The sequence below is a fragment of the Macaca fascicularis genome, chromosome 11, assembly GCF_037993035.2.
Source record: "Macaca fascicularis isolate 582-1 chromosome 11, T2T-MFA8v1.1".
NCBI lineage: Eukaryota > Metazoa > Chordata > Mammalia > Primates > Cercopithecidae > Macaca > Macaca fascicularis.
Window position 1 is genome coordinate 137,466,241 of NC_088385.1, and position 12,070 is coordinate 137,478,310.

General features: G+C 43.5%; 1 protein-coding gene across 5 annotated transcripts in view; it reads left to right on the plus strand.

The window, feature by feature from the left end:
• PIWIL1 (piwi like RNA-mediated gene silencing 1) overlaps positions 1-12,070 on the plus strand; it is a 72,322-nt gene that overhangs the window by 19,518 nt on the left and 40,734 nt on the right. For 3 of the 5 annotated variants that reach the window (XM_065525071.1, XM_045366338.2, XM_074008422.1), the window contains 5 exons: positions 3,367-3,567; positions 3,685-3,788; positions 5,283-5,353; positions 5,508-5,661; positions 9,996-10,121. In XM_065525071.1, coding sequence (XP_065381143.1) covers positions 3,367-3,567; positions 3,685-3,788; positions 5,283-5,353; positions 5,508-5,661; positions 9,996-10,121 — 656 coding nt within the window. The remainder of the gene's footprint in view (positions 1-3,366; positions 3,568-3,684; positions 3,789-5,282; positions 5,354-5,507; positions 5,662-9,995; positions 10,122-12,070) is intronic. The other 2 variants (XM_045366339.2, XM_065525072.1) reach the window with 2 other exon arrangements.

The following is a 12,070-nucleotide window of genomic DNA, read 5'->3' on the forward strand; positions in this document are numbered from 1 at the left end:
AGTACAGGAAAGCACAAAAGTCAAAATCAGCTGTTGTTCAGCACACATAGACGTATGGTTGTGTAATTACATGGAAGCTCCCCAGACAGCCTAGTGCCAGGTATGGGAAGAGCAGGGTCACAGAGAGCAGGGAGCCCTGAGTGACACTCAGCAGCTTGTCAGCTTCCACGGGCATCCACATCACCCCGAGGGGTCAGGATACAGATTCAACCACTCTCCTAAGCTCTTTCCCCTGTTATCTGCAAACATGTTGTGTGTGTGCTTGACCCACCCATCCAGGTGAGTGAGTGATGACTCAGGAGGGGAGGACTGAGTCCCGAAGAGCCCATATGCCGGTTTGCCAGAGTCTCGCTGCCTAGCGTGGGCGTGGGGAAGGTGCAGATGGTTAGGAATTGGAGATGGGGACATTAGCTGATGGCAGCCACTGAATGACGGGTGGTTTTCATCCATGATCTGAAATTGTGGGGACGTGCAGCAAGTGTGTGCTGTGGTTTCGTTTTTGTTGTAATCTGTAGCACAGTTATTAAGAGGGTAAACTCTGAAATCAAACCCCTGGGTTCACATCTCGGCTCAGCCATTTGCCTGCTCTTCATCAAGTGCTTCTGGCTTTATTTCCTTTTCTGAACAAACTGGGTGGTAGTAATAATAGTAGTGAACCCTCATAGCGCTTCTGAAGTTTAATAGCATTGTCATGCCCGGCCCCTCCCTAGTAGCCCAGGACGTGTTAATCACTGTTGCTGCTGCTGCTTCCAGTCAGCTCCTGAAACTCAGTGAGTCTGAGGTAACTCTTCGTTTTTCCCAATCCCAGTAAGCTTTTTGAATTATTCAAGGGAAAATTACCCCCCTTTTCTCAAACTAGTTTTTTAGCCTGTCAGGTATGTCTTGACTTCACTGTTTGTCCAGCTTTCTATAAATCGTTGGTTAGAAACTGCCTGTCACTCTGGCACACTGCTTTCTAGTGCAAGGCCATCTGCCTCGATCATGTCGTGTCCCCAGTGCTGAGAACGGGGCCTTCTGTGTTCCAGGCACCAACATGTTGTACGACGACAGCCTGGCCCTGTTCACCATGGCAGTGCTTTAGACGCAGTCAGGCTGCCATCCTGCTCATCCTCTCTCAGACACACCCCTGCACACACTGCTGACACGCTTTTCTCAAACTTGCCTTTGTGTTTCCTAGCAGAGTTTTCAACTTTAAAGTTTTCTAACTTACATTTCTTCTCGAACACTCCTCCCCACCCTGAAATTCTATCAGATTGATGTGGTTATTGTTTTTAGTTTGCATCTAGAATGTAGCCTTTATAAACATGAGATGCAGTGTCATAGTTTTCTTTTTAAGTCCACACATCCAGCGTAATGTAGCAAAATAGAGTGAGACTCAGTGTCAGGGAACTCCGGAGTTGTCCAAATCTTAATCACATTTGGTCTAGAATCTCCTTTCCATTCAATCTTTGTCCAAGAACTTGGAATTGTGGCCTCAAGACTTCCTGGTCCCTAGTGGAAGAGAAAGAGTAGGGCTTAGACATTGACTTTGCAGAAGTGAAAGCACAGCCGGGCCAAAGGCCATGACCCCTGCAGCGGGTTCTTCGCACTCTCCACCCCCACGTCCTGTTCCCATCACTGTTCCCTGCTCTGTTCTTGCTGCTGTGAGCCCCTGGGTGTGGGGGAAGGTGTCTTACAAGTAGTCCTTTTATTGAGGTTCTCTCAACTTGTCCAGGTTGAATATTCCATCTATTTTGGTGGGGCCCTGCCTGATAAAATCTCCAAGTCAAGTACTTCAGTTCTCCTTATTTTTAGCAGAGTTGGTTGATGATTGTTAGAAAACTGACACACAAAGGTAATAGTAGCCTGGGACTGTAGTGGGTGAGACGTAGAAGTTCAGTACCTTCCTATTGCTTTTTATATCTGTAGCATAAAATTGCCACAGATCCGCTGAGGGAACATGGAACTTACAAAAGATAGAACAACACTATGAGATTAAAATTTAAGTGGTAAGGAAATTTATGATAAGTTATACTATTATGTGATTATGATTGTAAAGTAGGAGGGGAAAATGACATGCATGCGAATAATCAGTTCAACGATTTCACTGATTATTTTTATTAGACATGTATATCCTTGGCTATTTTTTAAAACAAATGGAAAGTACATTTCTAGTTGACGGGAAACATTCTGAAGACAGCAGCACGTTGTGGGGCAGCGAGTGCCAGGACGAGTTTCTTCTGCCCCGTTGAGTTTTCGTACAGCCACATTGCAATGAGCTGGCAAAGACAGATTTCATGGTAAACAATACATCTGTGTTGCTGTAAGCCTAAGAAATGCATTGGCTTCCTCTCATGTGTTTATTATTTTAGCCCTCCGTCTCACACTTTAAATCCCACAAGCAGATATCTATTATGTTACCTGGGTAACGGAAACACCCAAGGTGGGAAAATTATTTTGCTGGGCACTATAGAAAGGGAAGAGAAGAATCTGGGAACATAAATTGGAGAACATGACAGTGAGTTAAAAGCTGGATTCAGGCCAGGCGTGGTGGTTCATGCCTGTAATCCCAGCACTTTGGGAGGCCGATGCAGGCGGATCACAAGCCAGGAGATTGAGAACATCTTGGCCAACATGGTGAAACCCCATCTCTACTAAAAATACAAAAATTAGCCAGGCGTGGTGGTGTGCACCTGTAGTCCCAGCTACTCAGGAGGCTGAGGCAGGAGAATCAGTGGAACCCAGGAGGCAGAGGTTACAGTGAGCCGAGATTGCGCCACTGCACTCCAGCCTGGGCAACAAGAGCAAAACTCTGTCTCAAAAACAAAACAAAACACTCCAGAAAGTTAAACTTGGATGCCCAGAATTGGGGCAGGGGTACATTTAGATCAGGCGCTCTGTTTGTCCCCAAAATTGTCCATGGACCTCCTGTGAAAGTTCATAGTTTGATCAGATTCTCAATCCAGAGCTTTAAATCTTACAAGTGATGATCATAGGTGAATCATGAGTAAATTAAGACTGTAAAAAATCTTTGATTTGTCTACCTGTCACTTATCACTAACTTATATTACCCTGTTTTCTGTCTCTAAATTTTTCCACACTGGTTACATAGAGCATATTTAAGCTCTCAAGTTTAAACAGTATTCAGTTTTGACTCATAGTTTGCTTAACATGATTTATTTGCTTCACACGCATTTATTTAGTTGAACATGATGAGCAGTATTTGTTAATGTCCTACTGATTAGCTGTGTGGCTGCAGTAAACAGTAAAATAAATGGTCATGTTCTTGACCTTGATACTCCACAGGTGAGTTTAGTTTCCTGTCCTCTCCCTTACTCTTAATCATCTGTCTCCTGATTCTTTGTAACGAGGACGCTTTGTTTTTAGGTTGTCTGTCTATTGTCAAGTAATCGGAAGGACAAATATGATGCTATTAAAAAATACCTGTGTACAGATTGCCCTACCCCAAGTCAGTGTGTGGTGGCCCGAACCTTAGGCAAACAGCAAACTGTCATGGCCATTGCTACAAAGATTGCCCTGCAGATGAATTGCAAGATGGGAGGAGAGCTTTGGAGGGTGGACATCCCCGTGAGTTTGATTTAATTGGTAGATGCAGTTTTAAAATTGGTATTTAAGAAAGTGGATTTACTTTTTAAATGTTGCTAGTACTCTGCTGTATCTAAAATTACCACATTTGTATTCAAGCTGAAGCTAGCGATGATCGTTGGCATTGATTGTTACCATGACACCACAGCTGGACGGAGGTCAATTGCAGGATTTGTTGCCAGCATCAATGAAGGGATGACCCGGTGAGTGAGACTGGGCTACTGTGGGTAGCAGTGAGGACACAAAGCAGGGGTCTGCAGGTTCGGGAGTAGTGTTCATTCTTCGTTGTTATCCTTCCAGTTTCTCAATTACACATGGCAACAAATTTAGCAAAGAAAAATAATGACCTACTCTAGCTCTTGAATGACCTTCATCCTATATTAGTCAAACTGCATTTCAGATTTTTTCTTTGTCATATGTATTGGCAAGTACATCTTGTTAAATGTGACTCTCTAAAAATGTATTTGTTTAGGCCGGGTGTGGTGGCTCAGGCCTGTAATCCCAGCACTTTGGGAGGCTAAGGCGGGCAGATCACTTGAGGTTGGGAGTTTGAGATCAGCCTGACCAACATGGAGAAACCTCATCTCTACTAAAAATACAAAAAAAATTAGCCGGGCATGGTGTATGCCTGTAATCCCCGCTACTCAGGAAGCTGAGGCAGGAGAATCGCTTGAACTCAGGAGGCGGAGATTGTGGTGAGCCAAGATCGTGCTACTGCATTCCAGCCTGGGCAATAAGAGTGAAACTCTGTCTCAAAAATAAATAAATAAATAAATAAAAATAAAATGTGTTTGTTTAATAATATTTACTGGCCACTGAAATGTAGTTTCACATTTTCATGTAGAAAAACCACTTCAGTTTACCCAGTCACTTGTATTTCAACATAACATTATTTTTCAGTGCTTTTCTTGGAACTAAGGGAATTGCCAAGAATAGTAATATATGAAAATTGAAGGCACATTAGTAGTTGACATTAGTAATGGATATGTTTCAAGGTCTTTTATCATTTTTAACTTTTAGTTTCAGGGGTACGTGTGCAGGTTTGTTACATAGCTAAACTCATGTCTTGGGGTTTGTTGTTCAGGTTATTTCATCACTCAGGTACTAAGCCTAGTACCCAGTAGTTATTTTTTTCTGCTCCTCTCCCTCCTCCCACCTTCCACCCTCAAGTAGGCCCTGGTGTCTGTTGTCCTCTTTGTGCCCGTGAGTTCTCATCATTTAGCCCCCACTTACAAGTGAAAACCCGTGGTATTTGGTTTTCTGTTCCTGCATTAGTTTGCTAGAGGTGATGGATGGAGCTGAAGGTCTTTTATCTTTTAGAAGAGTGAAACTTACAATGAATGGTTTCTCAAGAGCATAGCCATGAGTGTGCTTCTGTGTGTATTTAGGTGTAGTAAACCTGGACAGCACCTCTGGGTATTTAAATTTAACTAAATCCTATTTTCTCCCCAGCAGCTGGAATCATGGTAGTGATTTGTAATGAAAACAGACACGGTTTGTGATGCTGATACGGGATCTCCTGTATCCTGCTCCCTCTGTATAAGGTTTTATGAAGTATTTGGAGATGGTAGCATATGTCTTTAAGGCAGTTACAAAGATGACAGATTGTTAAGAGTGAAATAAATATAGAATAATTCAGAAAGGAAAAATTGATAGACAATTGCATTCTCATTCTGGTTGTGTTTTTCTCTGAATAGCTGGTTCTCACGCTGCATATTTCAGGATAGAGGACAGGAGCTGGTAGATGGGCTCAAAGTCTGCCTGCAAGGTTAGTCTCCTGTGGGGTTGCCTTTCTGCTGTCTAAACTGGGGTCTTCCAGAAATTACCCTCAACTGTGTTACTGATGTGCCCAGAATTGGGGAAGAACAGACTAGTTGTGTTGTAGGCATGAATTGATGTAAAACTTCTCTGGCCTGTTTCAGCGGCTCTGAGGGCTTGGAATAGCTGCAATGAGTACATGCCCAGCCGGATCATCGTGTACCGTGATGGCGTAGGAGACGGCCAGCTCAAAACACTGGTGAACTACGAAGTGCCACAGTTTTTGGATTGTCTAAAATCCATTGGTAGAGGTTACAAGTAAGCATGAAAATTGTAAAGCCTTTTCTAAAACTGCACATCTTTGAAATTAGCATCACAAGATGAAAGGGTAAGGGAGAAGCTAACTTGATAGGGACAGTAGGGCCTTTGGGGTAATGGGAAGGGCAGAGGGAAATCTATTGGAAAATTTTCACGAGAAGGCTGTGTTGAGGGGTAGTATAGAGGGTCATTCCTTCACAGGGTAGCACGGTAAGACACCATTACCAATCATCGATCGGCCTTCTTACCTAAGACCTTGGAGCGCAGATATCTGATAATTCTGTACATCCAATGGTATCCACAGGATTCACTATTGAAATCAGCGTTCATGACAGTCTTAACTTACTGAATACTTGTTTCATTTCCTTGTGGACTTGACTAGTGTTTGATCAGTAAGGTGATTGGTGAGCATCTAGTCTCATGGGGCAGGGGGTGGTTCTCCTTTCTCCTTTTTTTTTTTTTTTTGAGACAGAGTCTCACTCTGTTGCCCAGGCTGGAGTGAAGTGGCACGATCTCAGCTCACTGCAACCTCCGCCTCCCAGGTTCAAGCAATTCTCCGGCCCCAGCCTCCTGAGTAGCTGGGATTACAGGTGTGCACCACCACACCTGGCTAATTTTTATATTTTTCATAGAGACAGGGTTTCACCATGTTTGCCAGGCTGGTCTTGAACTCCCACCCTCAGGTTATCCACCACCTCGGCCTCCCAAAGTGTTAGGATAACAGGCGTAAGCCACCACTCCCGGCCTCTGCTTTCTCCCTGTAAGCGATGTGGATGGCCGAGGATAGTATCCAGATCTGCACTTGTTTTCCTGTGAAACCCATATTGGTTTTTGTCTTCCTCTGCTCGCCTACAACCATTTCCATCAGTGCCATTATGAGTCAATAAAATGTGTACCATTGCAAGATAGCCGTTTTAATAAGTTACATTAACTAGTCCTCTTTCTCTTTATCAGATCTGTGAGTGATTTGAAATCAGGGATGGTTGTATTAAGGGCTAAGTGCATAGTAGAGTACAGATTTAAAGATTGAACTTTTCAGGATATTTGGAAGATCTTGAATCCTGTTTTGTGTGCTTGCACATACGTATTACACACCCATTATTCTTGTATTTCAGCACTTTGTATCATTATAGAAAGGAGGGATTCAGAAAGCCACTGGCCACATCGGGGGCTTGATTTTACCTGGTACGTAGGAAAAGGACAAGCACCAAGAGCTCATTCCTGATTTCTACTAAGGGCCTTCTGAGTCATCTTTGGCCAATGCTAAAAGGCCCCACACAATGAGTGTTTATCCCAGACGCTTCTTAAAATGAGATGTGATGCCATGAAGGTCTCAGAGAAAGTCAGGAGTGTTTTTATCTTTTTTGAAATAGTTGTGTTTCATATTAAAAGACTACGCATTTTTAAAATATTTTTCAAATGAAAGTTAATGTTCTTTCCTATTCCCTTAAGACTCTTAATGCTTATATTTTGTCAAATAATGATACTTTTTTGTTTTCAGGCTTTCTAAGCCTTATTTTATACTGTTCTCTGACTTGACCTTTCTGTCTGTGTGGGGAGGTATGGTGTGGTGTGTGTCACAGGGAGTAAAGAAGGATCTAACTTGGACTGCTTCTTTCCTACTCTTTTTTTCCTGTGATTTACTACTTGAACACACAGTGTTTTCTAGTCTTCATTGTCATTTCCTCATACCCGAAGTGAAGATTGTCAAGAAATGATGAATAGAGGTCATTGTGCAAGTTCGTCACATTCCCTAGAGCTGAATTGATGGGCTACTAGGAGTACATACTCTTGGCCTTGCTGGGTCATCTCTGTTTCTTAGGGTCCTTTGGGTTTGATTCCCAGAAGGACTGGCAGAAACGGCTCTTGAAGAGGAGGTTGCCACCCTAGTGAATGAGTACCTGTGAACAGTCGTCCCGAGTGTGCAGAGTAGAGCCTGGTGCAGCTGCTGGGTGCACCTGCCCGGCTCCGTCAGCAGGTGGGAACACAGTGTTGCAGGGAAGAAGAACCTGAGCCGACTGCTTGGGCTGACTCTTAGCACACTGTTGCGTGAAGTAGATGGCACACTGTGAACTGTGCTGGTAATTGGTGGCAGTAGAGATCAGTGGTAAAGAGCAGTATGTCTTAAAATCAGAGTTCGGTTAATCCCAGCTTTACTTTCATTTGTAGAAGAGGGGAACAGTTAAGTGAGGCATTGAAAGGAGTAAATGAAAATATACGTAATGCACTTCACACAGTATCCAGTAAGTATTCAGTATTCAATACATGGCAGACAGTTCTCTTGGGAAAAGCCTTCAAGTTGTATGTAAAGGTAGAATATCTGAGAATTATTCTTCACTTTTAAAAAATGCAAAGTTTGGACTTCAATGTTTGTATAATAGTTATCATTGGCCGGGCGTGGTGGCTCACGCCTGTAATCCCACCACTTTGGGAGGCCGAGGCGGGTGGATCACAAGGTCAGGAGATGGAGACCATCCTGGCTAACACGGTGAAACCCCGTCTCCACTAAAAATGCAAAAAATTAGCTGGGCGCGGTGGCGGGCGCCTGTAGTCCCAGCTACTCAGGAGGCTGAGGCAGGAGAATGGCGTGAACCCGGGAGGCGGAGTTTGCAGCGAGCCGAGATTGCGCCACTGCACTCCAGCCTGGGCGACAGAGCGAGACTCCTTCTCAAAATAGATAGATAGATAGATAGATAGATAGATAGATAGATAGATAGATAGATAAAAAGTTATCATTAGAACCACAATGTTTGCTTTTAAATTGAAATGTTGCTTTTAAGCTTTTATAGAGATGCATCACAGGGTAGCTGATTTAGAATGTTTGATACAAGAACAAATCAGAAAGTCATGCCAGCATATTTGTGACCTGCTTTTCTGTTACTATATTTGCTAAATTGTTTCTTGTGATGTTACAGGATTAATATTATCCACCTTATGTCCTTCTGTTCCCAAGACCGATACTTGTTTTGGATGCTATCATAAAGTCCTAGATAGTAATCACTTTCTAACAAGGCCCTATGCTGAACTTAATCTCTGTAAGTGGCAGAGGCATTTGAAACAGAAGGCTGTACATTTTTTCAACACGTTCATTGCGGTTTTGTTATATTCAGAGCTGTTACAGCGGGCAGTCGCTGGGCAGCAGTAGTCTACATAGGCAGAGAGGGACATTTCTGAGGATGTCGTCTGCTTACTCAAGTACTCTCGCTGAGTTTCTTGCCCTGTTTAATTTTCAGTGAAAAACATCAGCAAAATTGCTGAGTCAAACATTACTTAGGTCCATACTGCATAAAACCCTCTGCTTCCCAGTGCTGGAAATCAAGTGTATCTGCCCTCTTAAGGAACTAACGTGGTAATTGGAGATGGAGGTGCTAATAATTATATTTATCTAGTGCTTACTACCTGGCAGCGCTGTTCTAATTACTACCTGTTCTAATTCGTGGATTAACTATGTGGATTATGTGTGTACAAGTGTGGCTGCTTCAGAAGGATTTGAAGTGAGCCTGGAGGAGCGGGTGGAGAAGGATGTGAAAGGTACTCAAGCAGACCACACAGTGCAGGGCTGCTCTCAGCAGGGTCAGAGGGCATGGCAGAAGGGCCAGGGATCTGCCAGCGAGGACAGCTGAGCGTGCACAGATGTGTCCAGGCCAAGAAGCCTGATGAACCGTGACACAGGAGAGCCGCCTGAAGAACCCAGGTGGGGACAGATGGCTGAAAAGGGCATCCTCTAGTATGGATGCATCTGACATGTGGTAGGCCAAGGAGTATGGGGCTGTCCTAGGGTCTGCACAAAATGTCATTTGAGACTCCAGTGAAACACTAATATGAAATGAAGCAGCTACTCCTGAAAAAGGTATATGAATATGTAGTATGTATGTGTGAGAGTGTGTGTGTGTGTGTCCCCTGATATATTGGGAACCAGTAATTTTGAAAAGCACTACTTAAATCCACTTACCTAGCAAAGATTCTAGAGTTAGTATTATATTTTCTACATGGTAGAAAACGCCCACTGAGGACTGTTATAAACTGAATTTTGGAGACATGCTGGGTTTCACATTTTGGTGTGATAGGTATGTAACGTGTTTGGTCTGTGGATAAACCATCTACATGACCGCGTGTCACCGGACACAGGTGCCGTTTGGTTTCCCTCTCACCGTTTATCCCTGGTCTTTACTCCTGTCAAGAGTAAAATCCTGATCCTTCTCCACAACCTGGACAGGTGATACGCCCCAGGAGGGGTGTGTCCCTGTTTACACGGAGCATGTGAACACCTGAATGAATGAGTGCCCTGAAAAGATGACTGGCTAAATGTAGTTACATTTGTCATCATTTTTAAGCCCTAGACTAACGGTAATTGTGGTGAAGAAAAGAGTGAACGCCAGATTTTTCGCTCAGTCTGGAGGAAGACTTCAGAATCCACTGCCTGGAACAGTCATTGACGTAGAGGTTACCAGACCGGAATGGTAAGTTCCGTGAGATGAGCTGAAGCTTGTTTTCTCCTTGGTGGTGGTTTCTTTAGCATGGCCCCTATGCTTTACCAGTTTTAATACAGTTTACTTTTGTTCTTATATTTTTTATAAACATTAATTTTTTCAACTAATTTGGTCAAACATAGTTAATAAAGCCCATGGTTTCCTAGCGTCTGATCAGAGGTTTCCAAGTACAGTTTTTTGTTGGGGGAAGAGGATTATTTTCTGTGGTATTTACTACATATGTGGAGATTAAGAATTGCTTCTGTAGATTGCTTTTGTATTTTTTAAATACATAACCTATCCACAGACTGTTTTCTAGTAAAAAATGTTTAGATTTGTAATACACTTAGTTTTCTAAAGGTCAAGAAGTTTTATCTGAGACAGAGGTGCTTATGAGAAAAGTGGCTGCTGCGCCGAGCTGCTGTGTGCAGCCGGGAGCCGCACTCACCGACCGTGAGAAAAGCAGAATGCCAGCCGGAGCTTCCAGCGGGCACTGGCGGGCACTGGGAAATGGCCTTAGTAGCACAGGAGGAGGATTCAGTGGTACAGTCAGGAAACTTGGCCCTCTTTTTTTGGGACAGAGTCGCAGTGTTCCCCAGGTTGGAGTGCAGTAGCACAATCTCAGCTCGCTGCAACCTCTACCTCCTGGGTTCAAGGAATTCTCGTGCCTTAGTCTCCTGAATAGCCGGGATTACAGGCACGCACCACCATGCCAAACTAATTTTTGTATTTTTAGTAGAGACGAGGTTTCACCATGATGGCTAGGCTGGTCTCAAACTCCTGGCCTCAAGTGATCCACTGGCCTCAGCCTCCTAAAGTGCTGGGATTACAGGCATGAGCCACCGTGCCCAGCCAAAACTTGTTCCATTTTTAGTGAGTTCCTCAAAAACCCTTTTGTGGGAGGTGGTGTCAATGCGGTGAGCACGTTCGTGATGGCAGCCCATCAGTCATTCTAAGTTAACTCTCTCCTCAGGAGAGCAAACCGTTGGGAGAGCTTCTGTTTTTACACGTAGGTGCTTTGGAACCTTTGTGAGGAAGGCGACTTTAACAGAATAGTCTCGGCCTGTATGCAAAGTTGACATGGGGAACACTTTTCCTGTGTGAACCTTGGGTGAATGAGGCAAAACTATAGTGACTTTAGGTGGAAAAGGATAATAGCATACAGAGTTTACTCTTATCTAGTCTGCTGTGTTATCTGACAGTGGAGAGAAATTTTTATTGTGAAATACATTATCTTGGATTTCTGTCTTTTTCTCAGACAGATGTTACGGCATTGGCTCAGAAGGATTCTAACCTATTGGGAAAAAATTGGCTAGAAAGACAAAACAAGGCTAAGATATTAACATAGCAAATTCATTTCTGCAGGATTCTCTTTCACCATTCAAAACGACCCCCGATGCTTTCCAACATTACTACTACTATGAATACCAAAGCGCAGATGTGACATTGGCCTGAAGATAGTAACTACCTTAAACAAATTGGGCAAAATCCCAGTTGAATAATGAAGTATAAAAAAAGTCATGAGTTTTCACTAGATATTATTAAAATGTAGCAACTACTGATGCAATTCGGACACCTGGAGAAGCCCACTCTTTGTTTTGTTTTTAGTTTTATTTTAAGTTCCGAGACACACGTGCAGGACATGCAGGTTTGTTACGTAGGTAAACGTGTGCCATGGTGGTTTACTGCACTTACCAACCCATCACGTGGGTGTTAAGCCCCACATGCTTTAGCTATTTATCCTGATGCTCTTCCTCCCCCTTGTCCCCCAGCAGGCCCCAGTGTGTGTTATTCCCGTCCATGCTCATGTGTTCTCATTGTTCAACTTCCACTTATAAGTGAGAACATGCGGTGTTAGGTTTTCTGTTCCCACGTCAGTTTGCTGAGGATAACGGCTTCCAGCATCATCCATGTCCCTGCAGAGAGCATGATCTGTTCCT